The following is a 17,969-nucleotide window of genomic DNA, read 5'->3' as shown; positions in this document are numbered from 1 at the left end:
AACTGGATGTGCTTGACTTGCTGATAAACTAAAATCTGCTGGCCAGATTTTAGGCACAAAATTAGATAACTTTGTTTTTCTGGGTACAGTCCTTTGGTTAAAAAGAGTCTTAAAAGATAGGCCTCTGTGACATCTTTTGTGTTGTCCCCATTGTACAGATAGTCCTTGACGACTATTTAGTGATCATTCAAAGTTACGTTGGCGCTGAAAAAAGTTATGACAGGTCATTGTGTTTAACGACCCTTGTGGTATCCCTGTGGTCGCATGATCAAAATTTGGGCCCTCGACAACCGGCACGTATTTACATGATTGCAGAATCCTTGGTCATGTGATCGCAAGGAAAGGTTGCGGATCTTCGGGGGGGGGGGGGGTTCCTACCAGCAAAGTCAGTGGGAGAAGCCGGAATTGGTTTAATGACCACATCGAAAGGTTATAAAATGGGATGCAGCTCACTTAACCACCACATCACTTACAGTAGTGGCCAAAATTGTGGAAGCCTGTTGGGAAAAGTGTATTTTTGAGGTTGGATGGCTAATAACACCACTTTTGGGGGGGAGCAGTACCGTAAAATTATATATCAACGGAAAGATAATTTAATCAAGAAAGTAATGCAACAAAGTTTGTTCAATTATCTGTACTGTATTCTATGAAAAGTTATAGCCAAATAACCAGAAAAAGGAAGCACAATTTGATTAGGTTGATATCAGGTAGCTTTCCTTCATCTGATTGTAGCCAATGAGCACGAGTGTTTAGAGAGCCAATCAGGTGTCATCTTGTTCTGGCCATGAGCCAATCAGATTCAGTGATTGATGTCATGTATTGAAGCTGAGAGGAGGACGTTTGTCAGTATGGGATCGCTATCAAGTTGATTGGTGGGTTTTTTTGTGTTCTTTCATTGAGTGAGCTTGCAAAATGTAATAAAATTAAAGTAACCGTGCAAAGAGTTGACTGGTTGCCCAGAAAGTGATGCAAAATAGTATTATTAAGTGAACAAGGCTACAGTTATAAAGAAATGAGAAGAAAAATGGGTGGAAACTTAACCAAAGGTGGCATTTCTACTGTACACTTTTCCCAAAAGGTTTCCACAATTTTGGCCACTACTGTAGCTACGGGCGTTCCAGCGCCAATTGCGGTCGTCAGCCGACAACTATATGTGCAAATGTCATCTCTAGCTGGCGACAGGAGTTTTTAAAGCTGATTTTTTTTTCTCCCCTGCATAACGTAAGGGTGGGTTTTCTTGATCAAACGTTCACAGCAGAGTCTTTCTGCACCGGACCGGAAAGCTCTAACTTTCTAATTTGCCGTCCCTTAGGTTGACTATGTGATTAAGGAAGCCACTAATCTAGATAACTTGGCTCAGCTGTATGAAGGTTGGACTGCCTGGGTATGAACAGGAAGAGAATGGGTCAGTTTGGTTCAGCGAGGCGAGCGGCATCCATCCGAATCAACCGGGCCTCAGGCATCCATAGCAGCACCACAGCTGGTGGTATAACGCCTTTCTGGGGCTTACTGCGAGGAGACCTCAGCAATCTCGGTGCACTGGGAACGTCAGCCCTGCAGGGTAGCTGCACTCAGGGATATGCTAAACACAATGGCCTGGACACCCCCTCCCCTCTCTCTCTCCCCCCTCCCCCCAGGGTCAAGAGTAGAAGGCCGTCTTTCTGCTTCAGAAGAACTGCAAAGGTGTCCGGGGGGGGCTTGGGAGGGACTAGCTGCAGAAAGGGAATTGGGAACGCTTAACAGACCGCAGAGGGATTTGGAACGGCGGTTCCACCTGACCCTGTGAACAATCCAGGAAAAACGACGACGACAACAACAAGTGCGCCTTCCCCCACCCCCCTTCTCCTCCTGTCCCTAAAAAAAAAAAAGGAGGGCGGGCGTGAAGAAAAACTGCAGCAAAGGAAGATTGTGGGAAGATTTGAGTTCCTTGTCGCTCTCGTTGCTAAGCAACAGCACTGGTTGGAGTCGACCAGTTGGTGCAAAAATGAATAGGTTAAAAAGAGAGAGAGAGAGAGAGAGAGAGAGAAAATGGAGGAAAAAAAACACAAACCAAACAGCTACACGCGCGATGAACTTCAGAAATAAGACTGAAATGCAAAAAAAAAAAAAAAAAAGCTGTGCATCGGCTGTATGGAAGAACCCTCTGAGAAGAGAGCCTTTTTTTCTTTTTTCTTTTTCAGGTTCTTTTTCCCTGTCCTGGTTTCTTCTCTTTCAACTTCGGACAGTTATTTTATTCTTTTTCCCCTCCTCCCCCAGAGAAATGTTGATTTTCAATCCTTGGTATTTCACTCTTCAGTCAAAGGGATCTTTTGTTTTTCTTTGGGCTAGCCAAATTTCCAAAAAACACAGAAACAAACAAACAAACAAACAAAAAGCACAGGGAATGCCGAACATTTAAAGCCATTGCCTTCTGAATGGGCTGATCCAATGCAATTTTTTTGGGTTGGTTTTTAAAGCGAGGGTTTTTTGTTTTTGTTTTTGCTTTGAGGACTCTATCATGTACAGTTTGCCTGGATTCACTGTGCATCTCAAAAAAAAAAAAACCACGTCGAACAGGCGTCCGATTTCATCTGCTCCTCTTCCTGCTTGCAGTGCAGTGCGTCCGTACTCCTTTGGTAATTCCACCCTCGGCCTGCCTACCGAGCCTCATTCTGTTGTGATTTGCTGTAGTTCCTTTTGTAAACGTAGCTACTCCGATGTAATTTTTACCTTTTGCAACGAGGAAGGGAAAAAGGAAGGGAGGGAAAAAAGCGCAACTACAATATCTTAATTAGCCTTTTATGTTGTTGATGACAGAAAAAAAAATCAATAAAAGTGAAGTTTTAGTGGAGGTAGTTTTATGCTGATTTGCTTCAAATTTTTGATTTATACACCAGCGTAGAGTGCTTTCAGTTCGATCTGGGGATTTAAAAGGCAGACATATAAACTGAAAATGGACTTTGGGGAGGGGGGTTCTTTCCAGACGAAACCGTATAAAGATTTTGTGTGGCGTTAACTTTTCCATATGACTTCTGAAGGGTGGTGTTCTGTATAATAGATTTCATAGTGGATATTTTTTCCCCCCCAACCCGTTTTCCTAAAATCTACCGTGCACTTTTGAATGGTGGGTGTGAGAAACATTGCTTATTAAAAAGGCACTTTAAACCAGTCTGTTTCCATACATCTTCAGTGTTTTGCTTGGCTGTGAAATAAAACATTTCGGTTACTCATGAGCTGGTATTAGTGTTGCCTAAGAAAAAAAAATCAGGCTGATTCCTGATTTACTTACGGTGACTTGAAGGGCACACACCCTTCCTCCCCCCCTCCCACCTCTGTATGTGAACTTAATCTAATTTGAAAGAGCAAATCAGGATTATGCACATACCCTCTGTAGTATTTTGAATATTTAAAAAAAGCTTTTCAAGGGAGGAAATATTCCTGTACAGTAATACCCACCTATTCATCAAAGGTGATACTTAGTCCTCTCTTTTTGAAACAGCCTATGACATAAATACAGTTCAGGATAAGGATTTAAAGAAAAAAATTACCAGTATTTTATAACGTAGAAAATCTTTTGGCTTCCATAGGCTATCCGATAAAGAATTGACTTGATGCTGTTATGGAGAATAACCCTTTGACCTCCTCAATATATCTAATTAAAGATTGACTTGATGCTTTTATCTATTTTTCATATAGGCTTTTTGTCTTTCATTTTGATAACTTGCCCTGAATTGTCACATGCACTGCCAACATATTTGCTAATGCTTGTGAGTAAATGTATTTGGATCTGATACTCTTAACCCCTTTGCCACGTTTTGCAAAAAATGAAGGCGGCTGAATTTCTCTTAAAAAGCCGAGTCGGAATTCATCCAGCTGGTGACTGCAGTGTTGTTATCCTTCCCAGTGTGAAGCATCATTAATCAGCAGTCTGCATATGGACAGCAGTTGGGATAAGAGAATTACATATTTTATTTCTTGGAAGCTGTGGGTGGAACAAGCCACTTACACCTGTCTTTCATGTATGCTTATACTTTTGTTGAAAAATGAAACTTGTACTGAATGGGGTCTTTACTGCATAATGTAATAAAACTTAAAAAAAAATCTACCTGTATTAATTAATTCCCTGTATGGCTTTGTTTTCTTTCTTTCCGAAACAAGTTTCAAAGTACGAAAGCTTCTCTATAGGATGTCTGTGGACATTCTCAATCATCCAAGTCATAGTTGTCACAAAGGTGCTTTTTTCCAAAAGGCAACTGGACATGGTTTGTTTGTTTTTTTGTTTGTTTTTTGAAAACTTTTCGCTTCTCATCCAAGAAGCTTCTTTAGTTCTAGTTCTACTAGTTTTAGTTCTACTAGAACCAAAGAAGCTTCTTGGATGAGAAGCGAAATGTTTTCAAAGAAAAAAAGCAAGGGTCCAATTTCCTTTTTGGAAAAAAGCACCTTTGGCATTTCTGTACCGGAGATATTAAAAGCAACTTTGGGTGTTGTCTCTGTCCCAATTTGGAATACTCACCCCATCACTTTGACAGGCAGACACGGAAAACAGTTGGAACTTTCATGTCTTATAACACAGTTTCTACTAAATCCCCAAGTATACACTGGATGCATAGAAACATCTTTCATCTCTAAATTAGTTATTTGCAAAAGACAACCTTTTTTTTTTTTCCCCTCTGCTGCCTGTTCCAGATTTCACCTTTTTGAAGGTTAATCCTCTGGCGGTGTTTGCTGCTTCAGAGGTCCTGAAGATTGGAAGGTTGTTGGCAAGGCAGAAGAGGAACAGGTGGCTTTGGAATCCTTCAGAAAGTTTTGTTCCTGGAAGATCTGATTTTACATGTTCTGCTCATTTGGAGTTTAAAAAAAAAAACCCAACACCATTTCCAGTCGGCTATTTTTAATTTTGTATTTGACAGTGTTGCAAGAACCACTGTTTTAAAGATACATTCCCTTCCCCTTTTGGAATGCATAATCACAAAGAAACTTGTGCAAAAGTTGCTATTGTCTCACCCCCCCCTCCCTTCCAGTGTAAAGTTTTGCCCACTTGCAGATCAGGACTATAGCCTTTAAAAACACGAAAATACATGAATACATGGGGAAACCTACTTTGCGTTACCTTCCTGTTGTGCTTATGCTTTTAGATCACATCCTTTTCCTGTTCAGTGGAGGTTCTGCTTTGTGGCAATATGCAAAGTACCAAGTTTGTATTGGGGAGCACCTTCCCACTGTTTTTTCCTGTTTTGAGCACTTTTATCTTCCGACTGACATTTTGCTGGTAAAGGAATCACTTCCTCTAAATCAGTGGTTCTCAACCTGTGGGTTGGGACCCCATTTGGGGTCGAACAACCATTTCACGGGGGTCGCCAAACAAGGCTGTCTGCCATTTTTCCCCCCTTTGGCCACGCCCCTGGCACCCGGTGATGTATAAGTGGTTGGGGGTCACCACAACATGGGGAACTGTATTATGGGGTCGCGGCATTAGAAAGGTTGAGAACCACTGCTCTAAATTAAAGGAGTATTTAATTTGACCCAATTAGGAGAAATGTCGAGTCTGCGGTGCTCTCTGAGCTTGGTTGTTTTCCTGCAGAAGTTTCATTGCTCAAACTAGGTAACATCAGTCAACTTTTTAGCTTGCAACAGTCAAAAGCAGGGGTCATCAAACTTGGCCCTTTGATGACTTATGGACTTCAGCTCCCAGAATTCCTCAGCCCGCATGCCTGGGTGAGGAATTCTGGGAGTTGAAGTCCATAAGTCATCGAAGGGCCAAGTTTGAAGAGCCCTGGTCAAAAGCATAGGTTTCTTGACTAAACCTTAATAGGAGTAAAAATATTTAGACTGCAAGCTTATTCAAAAGGCAGCATGACAGTTCCCATCATGCCTGCTGGCTGGGGCTTATGGGGACTGGAGTTCAAGCACCCTTGCAGCCTTCCAACTTACTTTCCTAAGCCGTTGAAAGGCGTGGTTTTTCTCCCCTGGGGGGCGGGGCTTGCCTGCCTCCTCCCCCTTCCACGCGCCAACCCGAACGACGGCAGGAAAGAAAGACAGCGATTGAGCCTCCTTCGAACGAGGGACCGCCTCCGAGCGCGCTCTTGTCCAATAGGAAGCGGCGAGGCCCTCGGCCGTAGGTGGGTGGGTGGAGGGGGCGTGGCCGCGCGAGGCCAGGGGAGCGACGGGACGACGAGGCGCTGCGGCTGCCGCACAAAATGGCGGAGGGCGATAACCGGAGCACCAACCTGCTGGTGGGTGAGGGCCGAGCGACTGAGGGGGAGGAGGCGGAGGCGAAAGGGGGCGAGAAAGCGCAGGGGCCGGGCCGAGGAAGCGGCTGCCCGGAGCCGCGAGGCGGTTGCGGGGAAGCAGCGCGTCTGAGGCGGGCGGAAAGGAAGCGCTCGTAGCCTCCTCGGGGCGTCTCTGCCTGAGGGGAGAACCTGCCTTTCGGACGCTACTCGGTCCTCAGAACGCGTAACAGACGGCGCGAGGGACGGGCCTAACGTCCGCACAGCCCGTGCAACGTGTGAACGCGCAAACCTGCGTGTATGCCACCGACTTACGCCTCCCTTCCTGCCCGAACAGCCCCAGGCGTGTGTTTCCCGGGGTTTTCGCATTGGCCCCGGTTATTTCGGCGGCTCGTCCGTACAGAAAGGCCAAGCCGAGGGAGCTGAATCACTCGACGGGGCTGGATTTGCATAAGAGGCAAAAGGGTGGAGGGGGGGAAAGAGAGGAATGACCTTACAAGACAAGAGTAGGAGGTTGTGCCAATTAGCTTGTAATTAACAGGGAGTGATGCAAACGGACCCCCTCCCCCCTCAATCTGGTGGCTTCCTGCCCTCCAGATAGCCAGGCCGAGCCAATCTGGAACTTAGAATAGAATATCAGAGTTTGGAAGGGAACTTTGGAGGTCATCTAGTCCAACCGCCTGCTCAGGCAGGAAACCTGGGGTCTTCAAACTTGGCTCTTTCTTGACTTGTGGACTTCAACGCCCAGCATTCTGGGAGTTGAAGTCCACAAGTCATCAAAGGGCCACGTTTGAAGACCCCTGGTCTATGCCGAAGAATTTTCTAGAAGAATTGGAAAGTAGAAGGCAAATTTAATCTCTTCTCATGTTCTTGAGCTGTTGAGCCATTTGCTGATGCCAACAACAAAGATGTTCCGCAATCGCTTCAGAGGTGAAGATTGAATGATAAGATATGGCCTCTTAATACACAATTACCAGAGAAATATCCCCAGCAGATAAATACAGATAGTCCTCAACTTACAACAGGAGTCTTCAAACTTGGCCCTTTTATGACTTGTGGACTTCAACTCCCAGAATTCCTCAGCCAGCATGCCTGGCTGAGGAATTCTGGGAGTTTAAGTCCACAAGTTATAAAAGCCAAGTTTGAAGATCCCTGCCCTGTACCATTTCAGACAAATGGCTGTCCAGTCTCTTCTTAAAAACTTCCAATATTGGAGCATTCACAACTTCTGGAGGCAGGTTGTTCCACTGGTTAATTGTTCTAACTGTCAGGAAATTCCTCCTTAGTTCTTTAGTTTACAAGATTGTTTAAAGAGGAGGAGGTTGTTTCTCCCTAACACGAGTGGAGGTAGTCCTCCACTTATGACCACAACTGAGCCGAAAATTTCCATTGCTAAGTTAGACAGTTGTTAAGTGAGTTTTGCTCCATTTTGCGACCTTTCTTGCCACGGTTGTTAAGTGAATCACTGCAGTTGTTAAGTTAGTATCACGGGTGTGAAGTGAATCTGGCTTCCCCCATTGACTTTGCTTGTCAGAGGGTGCCAAAGGGGATCACGTGACCCCGGAACCCCATCATAAACAAGAGTCAGTTGCCAAGCCTCCGGATTTTGAACGTGAGACCACAGGGGTGCTGCAATGTATAAGTGTAAAAAAGGTCGTAAGTCATTTTTTTCATTTCCCTTGAAACTTCAAAGAGTCACTAAATGAATGGCTGTAAGTTGAGGACTGCTACTACGTATCCATACATATCGCGACATACATCATCATGTTTTTATCCCACCTTTTAAATCTAAGGAGGATAGCCACGCACCACTGTTGTTTTGCTGTTGGCTCTACATCCCACCTTAAATCAAACAAGGCATGGAATATTTCAGAGAGAGATCAACACTTAAATGATGACATATTTTTCCACTGGAATGCAAATTTGTCCTGATTTACAGAAGATGGAATAACAGAATCGGAAGGGACCTTGGAGGTCTTCTAGTCCAACCCCTTGCTCAAGCAGTGAGCACTATACCAGTGCTTCTCAACGGCGACCCCCATCACACAAACGTTCTGTGCATGCGTGGCGCCGTGCGCATAGGGGCTGCCCCCCCACGCGCGACGCGCGTGCGGGACGCTGCCCCCATGCGCAGCGTGCGTGCATGGCGCGGCCCCATGCGCGGCGCGCATGCACGGCGCGGCCCCCATGTGCGGTGTGCGTGCACGGCGCGGCCCCCATGCACGGCGCGCATGCACGGCACGGCCCCCATGTGCGGCGCGCGTGCACGGCGCGGCCCCCATGCGCGGCGCGCGTGCACGGCGCGGCCCCCATGTGCGGCGCGCGTGCACGGCGCCGCCCCCACGCGCGGCGCGCGTGCACGGCGCCGCTCCCATGTGTGGCGCGCGTGCACGGCGCCGCGAAAAATGGCGGATCGCCACCTTTGGCGACCCCCGAAAAATGGTCGATCGACCCCCAAATGGGGTCGCGACCCATAGGTTGAGAACCGCTGCTCTATACCATCCTAGACAAATGGTGTCCCAACTCTTCATAGTGGGGGGGGGGGTAGACATACCTAATATTCCTGCTGGCTCTTTTCCCTACGACCACCTTCTGCAGGTAGGTTAAGAGAAGGACTGGCCCAAAGTCATGCAGCTGCTTCCAGGTCTCCGATGGATCTAGAACTCACTGTCTCCTGGTTTCTAGCACCTTCACCCCTACACCAAACTGGTTTTATGGGAGTTGTTCTCTCCAACTCTCGAGATAATGCCCAGAAGGCCGGTCTGGAGGCCTGCATTCCCTGCCACAGGCTGTGGATTGTGGGAGTTGTGACCTCCAACTGTTTGGAGGACACCAGCTTTTCTTGGAAATGATGATTGTTAGATTATATTGGTTAACATGCCCAAGGCAGGCCTAAAACTCACAATCTCCTGGTTTCTAGGTCAGGATGTTCACCATTAAACAAAACTGGCTATCTACTTGCCTGTGGGCTGCCAATGACTGCTATAGAGCACATACCACTTTCACTTTCTAGTTGTGAAAGCCTGGATGGATTACAAGATCACCCAAGGTGCTAGAACCTTGAGGAGGAATCACTTTGAAAAATGCAGCATTGGGTAGATTTTCCTCATATGTCTTGCTGCGGATTATATAACACCCACCATATCCCTTTCCTGCAAATGTGATCACAATGTACTTCTTGCTTATAGAACTAATGCATGCCGAGAGCTATTTAAAGGGGGGAAAAAACCCATGAGTTTCATTTTGCTGTTTTTTTTTTCCTGACATCTCCCTCTGTGGTTTCAAGCGATACTTGCTAAGATAGCCATGCTAATAGGATGTTTTGTTAAGGGTACCAAAGTTGCTTCAGTGATTTCAGCAAGGGTCAGACACACAACATTTAGCTAAACTCAAACCTTTTCTCAGATGTTTTTTTTTTCTTCCCCCCCAAATGGCAAGTCTTTAATTATAGATTATTTCAAATTTGACATCAAGAAGAAAAAAAAGCTTGCAGTCATTATTTAAAAATGTCTGGCTTATGGAATGTACATACCTTTTAATATTTTGCTGCAGGCCGCAGAGACAGCTGGCTTGGAAGAACAGTTGCAGGGATGGGGTGAGGTGATTCTGGTCACTGACAAGATCCTTCGTTGGGAAAAATCATGGTTTCCAGCTGCCATGCTCTCCGTCGTGTCTATGATCTTTCTGTAAGTGATGTCGTCTTAACATTACTTTTCAACAGTTCTTTTAAATAAATTAGGCATGTTTTCAAGACACTGCAGTGCTATACAAAGCAAAGAGGATATGTTTATGTAACTAAAAGTTACTGCAGTAAAAAAAAAAAAGGACCCTTGGGGTTGACTTAAGGTGCTGTCTTAATTTTCTTTAAAATAAAGGCCTGCTGGGAAATCAGCAAAGAGCAAAACAAATAATGAGGGGGGGGGCTTCTCTAAAGTTTGTGTTTCAAAGCAAACTTGGTGCTAATGCCGTTTCATAAATTGACAGCACGGTTTTAATTAGGTGTGCAAAACAGTTAGTCCTCTTAAGCAGCAGGGCTCTGAAAATGGTTTACAAACATCAATACCAAGCGGAGTTGTGCAAAATGAGAATCTTCCGGCACCCGAAACCGTCTGAAGCTTAGGATTTGGGCCTGTTTATAATGTACTTTTAGTAGAGCTGTCCCTTGCCTAGAAGCCAGACATTCTCTGCTTACCTTCCTTACTTTCTACAACACCACACTACAGAAAGAAAAAGAATGGGGGAGGGGGAAAAAGAAGATGGGCTTATGCACCAGATTGTAAATTTACACCTCCTATTCTAGCTAGTTAATATAGAAGGAGTTGAGAAGGCTTACTGGAATGGCTGCTCTGTGAGATTTGAGGAGATCTCAACAGAGGTAACACAATCGTCTGTTTTTCTTCACTGAACTCCTTAACACAAGACCTGCTGGCTGAGTGACGGCTGAAGTAAGCCGAAGGCAGCTGATCTCACAGCAGAACTTACGACATAAGATGCATGACTGATTGCAGAGAAGGGAAAGGCTGGTAGTCTTCCCTTAGAACATGTTCAACTACTTAGAAAAAAAACTGCTGCCCAAAGAGGGGGGAGGGAAGCACAATAGGAGCATAAAATCTGAATTTGGAAAGAACAGATTGTCTGGGACTAGAAGTAACAGGGCGAAGCTTAAGGGATTAGAATAATTTACTTAAGTACAAGCATTCTAAGAACTCAACAGTGTTACATTGCCTTATTTGGCAACTGTTTGCAGTCTCACAGCCCTAGGCTGTACCAGAGCCATAGTAAAGGTAAAATTAATCACGTGGCTGCAGTTACGCCCATTCATATAGCAGCTGGGTCCGAGGATTGTAGGAAAAACTTTTTTGAACCCATCTTTTTCACTAAACGGCGGCCTTTCTATCCTAGAGGGATGTTTTCTTTGATGCCAGTGAATTCTGTGTGCGCAAACATGTAGCTGTTTAAGTGTCAAAACAGATTATACCACTTTGTCCCTTGTAACATATTTGCTTTTTTTAAAATTAGAAGCGGGAGCCATCTAGGTTATTTTTTAAGTGGCTTCATCTAGAATTCATTTAATTTATAGCAGCAATATTCCCAAACTAATATAGAAATCCTAGCGGGATTTGCAGTTCTGATATTTTAATGTCCATTTTTGTTTGAGACTTGTTTACGTAGCCTTGTCAATCTCAGTGCAAATAAAAATAATGGTGATGGATTACAATGCATTTAAGAGAATATCAGGCTATAGAGGATACCAATTGTTAACAATCCAGTCCTAGTTTCTTTGACAGGTTGGTAATGAATTCTGTGTTTTTCAAAGACAAATAGGTTTTCCCTTTGGCTCAACTCCCTCTTAATACCTGCTGGGCCCGTTCTCCCATTAGTCAAGTTATGTTTCTGTTGCAGAAACAACTTGCAAAGTAATTTTTTTTCCCAGATCTGTACTTGCTCCTGTTCCTCTCCCTCCAGTGCACTCGTGTATTAGTTGCGATTTTTAATTAACGTGCACCATGCATGCTAATTCTTGTATTCCCTCTAGGACGTAGATAGAATTTCACGTATTTAATTACAAGTGCTTGTAGAGAATGTGGGAGGTGTGTTGGTAGAACATGAATGTTTCTTGTAATTTCGCATGCAGATGATATTGTTGGCCAAGAACCCAACAAACGATTGGCAACGAATACTAGATCAATTCTGATGCAACAAGAAATGTTGCATTAGTCAAAATCAATCTAAGTTTAAATGAAAATGTAATTAAAAATCGAATTGATATCCCTCCGATTCGAGGCATCCAATGGATAAAATTGCTTGAATCTGCTTTGAACTGAACGTTGCCTTGTACACATCCTCTGAAGTGGAGTAAGGCACAGTGTAACTTGGTTACCTGTTACCTTTGAGCTTCTTGGTTGTAAGGAAGTGGACAGGGTATTTGGGGTGGTAAGCTAAGTAGTCACCACTTTGTTTCAATTACTGCCATGTGCTGTACATAGGACTTCTCTTGAAGGCTATTTAGAAGTTGTAGCCGGTCCAGAATGCAACAGGTTAGTTAGGACCACAACTTAGTATGCTTAGGTAACTTCATGTCTGTAGAAGCTATACTGAGTGTAATTCAAAAGTACTGGTTGTTACTCACCGAGTCTTTTATGGCGCAAGGTTGGGTAACCTGCAGGAGTGCCTGTCTGGATTGGATTGCATACATTTTGCTTTAATTGTTGAATTACTATCTCAATTCTTTCTTTGTTTCAACAGGTTGATCTACTATGTGGACCCCTCTGTTCTGTCAGGTGTTTCCTGCTTTGTCATGTTGCTTTGTCTGGCTGACTATCTTGTACCTGCTCTTGCTCCTAGAATCTTTGGCTCCAGTAAATGGTATGTTTGAATATTAAATTCCAAGAATGGTTCCTATTAAAAAACAACAACAACCTAGTAAAAAAAATCACTCAAGAAAAGAAATGAGCGCCGATCAACCCTTTTCTCTGTGAACTGTGTTGGTCAGAGAAAAATAATAATAATTGGGAATAAATAGCCCTCCGTGAAAATAATCTACCTATTCCTGACTCTTCCCACTGTGGTCATGGATGGGCAACTTTACAACTTGTGCAATTCAACTCCCAATTCCTGCTGGCTCAGGAATTCTGGGAGTTGAAGTCCATAGGTCGTAAAGTTGCCATGGTTACCCACTCTTGGGTAACTATGGGCTGAATCAATCTCTTCTGTTTTCTTATTTTGCTTACTTAATAAACAATACCATGCACCAGTAGCACCCTTGGAACATTTTGAGGGAATGCAGCTTAGGAACTTCCCTGTTGCAAATAATTGTTTGCTAACCCGGCAACATAAAACAGAAGGAGGGAGCACTATGTATGTAATCCCCTTGAGTTCCTGTTACAAAAAAGTAGGATTTGAACCAAATAAATATTCAGCGGAAAATTGCCATCTTAAATAAAACTTCAGCTTGCAATTGATGACCCCTTCCTTCATCCCTATGTGGTCAGTGCAAATGAATGCAGCTTCTATAATGAAAATTACAGAGAATATAACTTAGATCTTAAATGTATGGAAAACCTAACAGACAATAGACAGGCATAATAAGTCTAAGGCAGTGTTTCTCAACCTTGACAATTTTAAGGCATGTGGACTTCAACTCCCAGAATTCTACAGCCAGCATTGCTGGCTGTGGAATTCTGGGAGTTGAAGTCCACATGCCTTAAAATTGTCAAGGTTGAGAAACACTGGTCTAAGGCAACCTTGGCTCTTTTATGACTCGTGGACTTCAACTTCCAGAATTCCTGAGCCAGCCATACTGAGGGGAAAGGGAGAGGTTTCCAAGCTGAGCCAATGATGGCTCAGGAATTCTGGGAGTTGAAGTCCACAAGTCATAAAAGAGCCAAGGTTGCCTACCCCTGGCCTAAGGAGATACTTTATTGGAGTAGGAAAAATGGAAGGAGAATAAATGAATGACGAATGTATATGCAGGGATGACTATTTTGTTCAGGAGAGGAAAAATATATCAGTGTTTTGTTTTGAAAATTTTCTCAAAGGACAACTGAACAACAGCAGCGCTTCCACGAAATCTGCAGCAACCTGGTGAAAACACGCCGCAAAATAGTTGGCTGGTGGAAACGCCTCTTCACATTTAAGGAAGAGAAACCTAAAATGGTAATTTATTTGTTTTTCGGAAGACGTTCCAATCCCATAACCTGATTAACTCAGTCTAGATGATAGTGTGTGTAGTAAAATCAAAGCGTATGGAGATTCTCAGTCATCCAGGTCACGGTTGTCCCAAAGATGTTTTTTTTCAGAAGGCAATTGGACTTTCTTTAGTTTTTTCTTGAAGACGTTTTGCTTCTTATCCAAGAAGCTTCTTCAGTTCACGAAGCAGGCTGACGGTCTTCAAGGAAAAATAAAGTCCAATTGCCTTTTGAAAAAGCACCTTTGGGACAGTAACATTGAAAGCTTTAATTGCTACACCTGATTTGCATTTGTTTAACCAGCAGCCATCTTTATTTAAGTGTACATTTTTAAATGTGGGCTTTTAGAATGTGCACCTACCATCTAATTTAAATTATGTTTTGATTTTACTTGCTGGCAATGACTTTACCAGGAGTCCCTGATAGCACTTTTATGCATTTATGCCTTGAGGACAATCAGATTGTCACACCTTTGAATCAGTCCGTAAAATAAAATGTTATCCAGAATAAACAAGTGAACTGTTTTGTTTGTTAACAGCCAGGAGGAAATGCCAAACTGAATAGAGCATTTTACAATGCCTTCAGAAGCTGTATTTTATAATGGTTACTTGTGTGGTCTCTCTTCTAGTACTTCACAACAATGGTGTGTTTGTTAGCTGTGATCGCTTGGATAGGACAGCAAGTTCATAACCTCTTCCTGACTTATCTTATTGGTAAGCAATAGATAATGATGACAAGCTTGGGGGGGGGGCGGGAAATGGTCGTTTTTCTATGCCAGAAAATGGGAATATTTAAATTAGCAAGTGCGGGAAACAAACGTGGAACAGAAAAAGACTGATGATAACTTATTTTTATTTTGCTTTTTCAAAGTGTGCTTCGTCTTGTTGTTCCCTGGATTAAACAAACATGGGGTAATTTCCAAATATGCTGGAATGGCAAAAAGGGAGGTCAACAAGCTCCTGAAGCACAAAGAGAAGAAAAATGAATGAAGTGTTGCTTGCTCCCTCACCCAACTATATAACTCTGTTCTGGGAACAATTCAGATAACTTGCTGCGTATTTAATAGTATAGAAGTGCTTATACCAGCCATTGCCTTTTAACTTTAATGTGGGACCCTTTTCTGCTGTACAATTCCCAGCCACTTGGTCCCCAAACCACACATTAATACAGTGTGTTAACACAGACCGTCATTCTTCTAGTAAGTGTGATTAGCAATCTTTAGTGTAATAAGGCTGTGGATCAGTAATTATTGGTGATGGTAAGCTGATTATAATTGTGTGGAGCTATCCTGTGTTAATATTTTTGATGTAAAAAAAATAGCTAAACTTCTGTACTCTTTCTAAGTGTTTTACGGACACACACTGGACTGACCAGATTTATTTGGCAATATCCTCCAGATTATATGAATACAATTCGTATTTTAAATTGTGGATTACAGTGATTTGAATAAGCAAGGCTGCTAGAATTGTGCATCCAAGTTAACCCCCGTCTCCATAATAAACTATATTGCACTGGAACTATACAGGAAACAGGTTGAGGAAGCGAAATCAGCTTTTTTTTTGTTTAAATTGCTGTAATTTTGATGTCGTGTTCTGATGATTTTAACAAACATGGTCTAAAAAAATGTGTTGAAAATACTTGATGCATCCATCTTGTGAACATGTTTACCTTTGTTTCCTTCTTGCTATTTTGCTTTTATTTTGAATTAAAGTAACTATATCCTATTTGTCTCCAATATGAATTTAAATTTCATAATTTCAAATGAACAGTGTTATTCCCAGTTTGAAACCAGTCTTGAGGAACCTTAATGGTTTTTTAAAATTACTGTTAGGCAATTTTTCCAGCAAAATAAAAGTGGTTAGGAAGCTTAATGCTTTTATATTATTGCCTTAGAACTGTCTCATTTTAATTAATAAGCCACCAGTATAAATTTTTACAGTTTTCTATTAAATAAAGGAGCGCATTTTAAAAATCTGCTTTGGGTAAAATTGGTTTGGCTGCACAAGTTGGACTGTGTTTTTCCTTTATGTACCTAGAATTAATACAAATACATCATAGTGACTGGGTGATGATCAACACACAAACTGGCCAAATCAGTCAAAAGTATTATTCCCTCCTGGGGTTAAGCACATCTAAATTATCTTTATTCTTTTTTCCATGGCAAAAATTGCTTTTTCCAGTGACACCAGTGTGTTTGACTGGTAAGTGTAGGATGAGAAAGTGACACAAAGTAATTATTACCTATATATTGGCAATGCAGATTTTTGGTTGAGAGATTAATTCAATCAATTGTAATAACTTAAAATTATTAGAATCTTATTTAGTGCTATGCAGAGATTCAGATAAACTAATTCCAATATGATGCCAAACTCATGGTGTTTTGTGGCATTAGAATTTATTTTTGGAGAAATTAAACTTGGCCAAGATAGTGCTCCTCCATACCAATTAAAACCTTGTATTTGAAGATGCCAAGTTGGTTCAACATTGTAGGAGTGACTTTCGCTTTTATTAATGCCACTTTTACTTTTAGATAGTGATTAGATATATAAATACTGCGCAATATTCCTATAATAGGAAAAGCTGTATCTTTTGACAGGTGAATGATACTTTGAGATTTGAACCCTGTCAGGGCGATTTATTTCTCTAAAATATACGCCCTTTCATTGTAGTAAAAACATGCAATGGCAGAAGCACAAGCAAATGACAAAAAAGTGTTTTGATAATTTCATTCGTCGTTTTTAAGTTTTTTTTTTTTTTTAAAAGCACACACTTTACTGTCACTCCCTTTCTCTTTTTTATCTTTTTTTTTTTTTTTCCTAGAAGAGAACTGACTTTTAGCCTGGAATGTAATGCAGTGTTTTAAATGAGCAAAACAATATTATAAGAGGAAAGAAGCTTGCCATGTATAAAAATAGGACCGGGAAGTTAGGATAAGTTTTGCGTGCTGACCATTTTTTGACCTTTCCTTTGTGTAATATAGATGGATGTTAATGTATACTTAGGAAAGTAAAAGTTGAAATAAAAATGTGAACAAAAGAAAAATGTGAGTAATGTTTTATTGAAGGTCTACCCCAGTCTGCAGGTTATTCAATAATTATCCAGCAAAACATGTCTGCTATTCCTGGGATACTAAGCGGCGGAGATCTTGATGGTTTCATTTTCTTCTCACTTTTTCTTAACTTGCTCTTTACTTGTTGACAAGCGGTTTGCTTGGGGCACCATTTGCATAACGATGTTGGACCCCAGCTTACGTCTACAACTGCTAAAGACATCTGTTGATCCCCTCGGTCTTTGGCAAGCCGATTACACTTAGAACACAACGTGGGGTTAAGCTGATGACGAAAAGATCTGGGTAAAAAATTCTGACCAAAATTTTAAAAATTAAATATTTCATTGAAGTATCCTCCCAACACTTGGTGCCAATCACCAGCCACTTCAACTTGGGACATGGACCTTGCAGTTCAACACAGTTGGAAGACACCAGGCTGGTCCAGTTCCTCAGGTCAATATCAATAGAACCATTATTTCATGCAGCGTTTTAAAAATATGGTTGGACTTTGGAAGCTAAAAACCATCTATTGTCTATAAACTAAGGTCTGTGGTGTGATGGTATCAGGCAAAGTCCACGCCTTTTAAAGTCTATATCATATCTTCAAAGTTGGCCCTTTTGTGACTTGTGGACTTCAACTCCCAGAATTCCTTAGCCAGGAATTCTGGGAATTGAAGTCCACAAGTCATAAAAGGGCCAACTTTGAAGACCCCCTGGTCTACTGTTAGCAGCTTTTACAGATTTTACTACAAGATGCAGATCCTTGCTGCATGAACCCTAGAAAAGATTTTCTTCAGCGAACTAAATCCTTACATTTCTCAATAAAGAAACCCCTTAAAATTGCCTAAACCATTGCCATGACCCGGTTTTATCCTACGCTCCTTTGTGGGCTGCAGGGCAACCGTGTTGTGCTTTGCAATTCCCTTACATTCCTTCCCACCCGAATAATAATAATAATAATAATCCCTGGGCTGGAGGCCGAACTGAAAACGAGCTCCTTTTCACCGCAGCCCAAACAAAGATGAC

General features: G+C 42.3%; 2 protein-coding genes across 2 annotated transcripts in view; both read left to right on the top strand.

Moving 5' to 3' along the window:
• The window catches only part of SMG1 (SMG1 nonsense mediated mRNA decay associated PI3K related kinase), a 63,239-nt gene extending 59,141 nt beyond the window's left edge, over positions 1 to 4,098 (top strand). Inside the window, exon 62 of the mRNA XM_039360868.1 lies at positions 1,313 to 4,098. Within this exon, the coding sequence (XP_039216802.1) occupies positions 1,313 to 1,390 (78 nt within the window). The 3' untranslated portion in view covers positions 1,391 to 4,098. The remainder of the gene's footprint in view (positions 1 to 1,312) is intronic.
• A 1,993-nt stretch (positions 4,099 to 6,091) lies between these two features.
• ARL6IP1 (ADP ribosylation factor like GTPase 6 interacting protein 1) lies at positions 6,092 to 16,936 on the top strand. Its single transcript, XM_039360374.1, has 6 exons — positions 6,092 to 6,212; positions 9,759 to 9,892; positions 12,453 to 12,572; positions 13,745 to 13,862; positions 14,523 to 14,607; positions 14,765 to 16,936. The coding sequence occupies exons 1-6, from the start codon at positions 6,177 to 6,179 to the stop codon at positions 14,881 to 14,883; spliced, it is 612 nt and encodes a 203-aa protein (XP_039216308.1). The 5' UTR covers positions 6,092 to 6,176; the 3' UTR covers positions 14,884 to 16,936.
• Positions 16,937 to 17,969: the final 1,033 nt, after the last annotated feature.

Source organism: Crotalus tigris, unplaced genomic scaffold, assembly GCF_016545835.1.
Source record: "Crotalus tigris isolate CLP2741 ecotype Arizona unplaced genomic scaffold, ASM1654583v1 scf7180000019173.45859301935:6455823, whole genome shotgun sequence".
In the NCBI taxonomy this organism is placed as follows: domain Eukaryota; kingdom Metazoa; phylum Chordata; class Lepidosauria; order Squamata; family Viperidae; genus Crotalus; species Crotalus tigris.
This window is presented reverse-complemented; position numbering and strand designations above follow the sequence as displayed.

Excerpts from the sequence above, each read along its gene's own strand:
- ARL6IP1 (XM_039360374.1), top strand. The coding sequence starts at position 6,177 with ATGGCGGAGGGCGATAACCGGAGCACCAACCTGCTG. Across the intron at positions 6,213-9,758 it reads ACCGGAGCACCAACCTGCTG|GCCGCAGAGACAGCTGGCTT; the intron begins GTGGGTGAGGGC and ends ATTTTGCTGCAG. Across the intron at positions 14,608-14,764 it reads CTTCCTGACTTATCTTATTG|TGTGCTTCGTCTTGTTGTTC; the intron begins GTAAGCAATAGA and ends GCTTTTTCAAAG.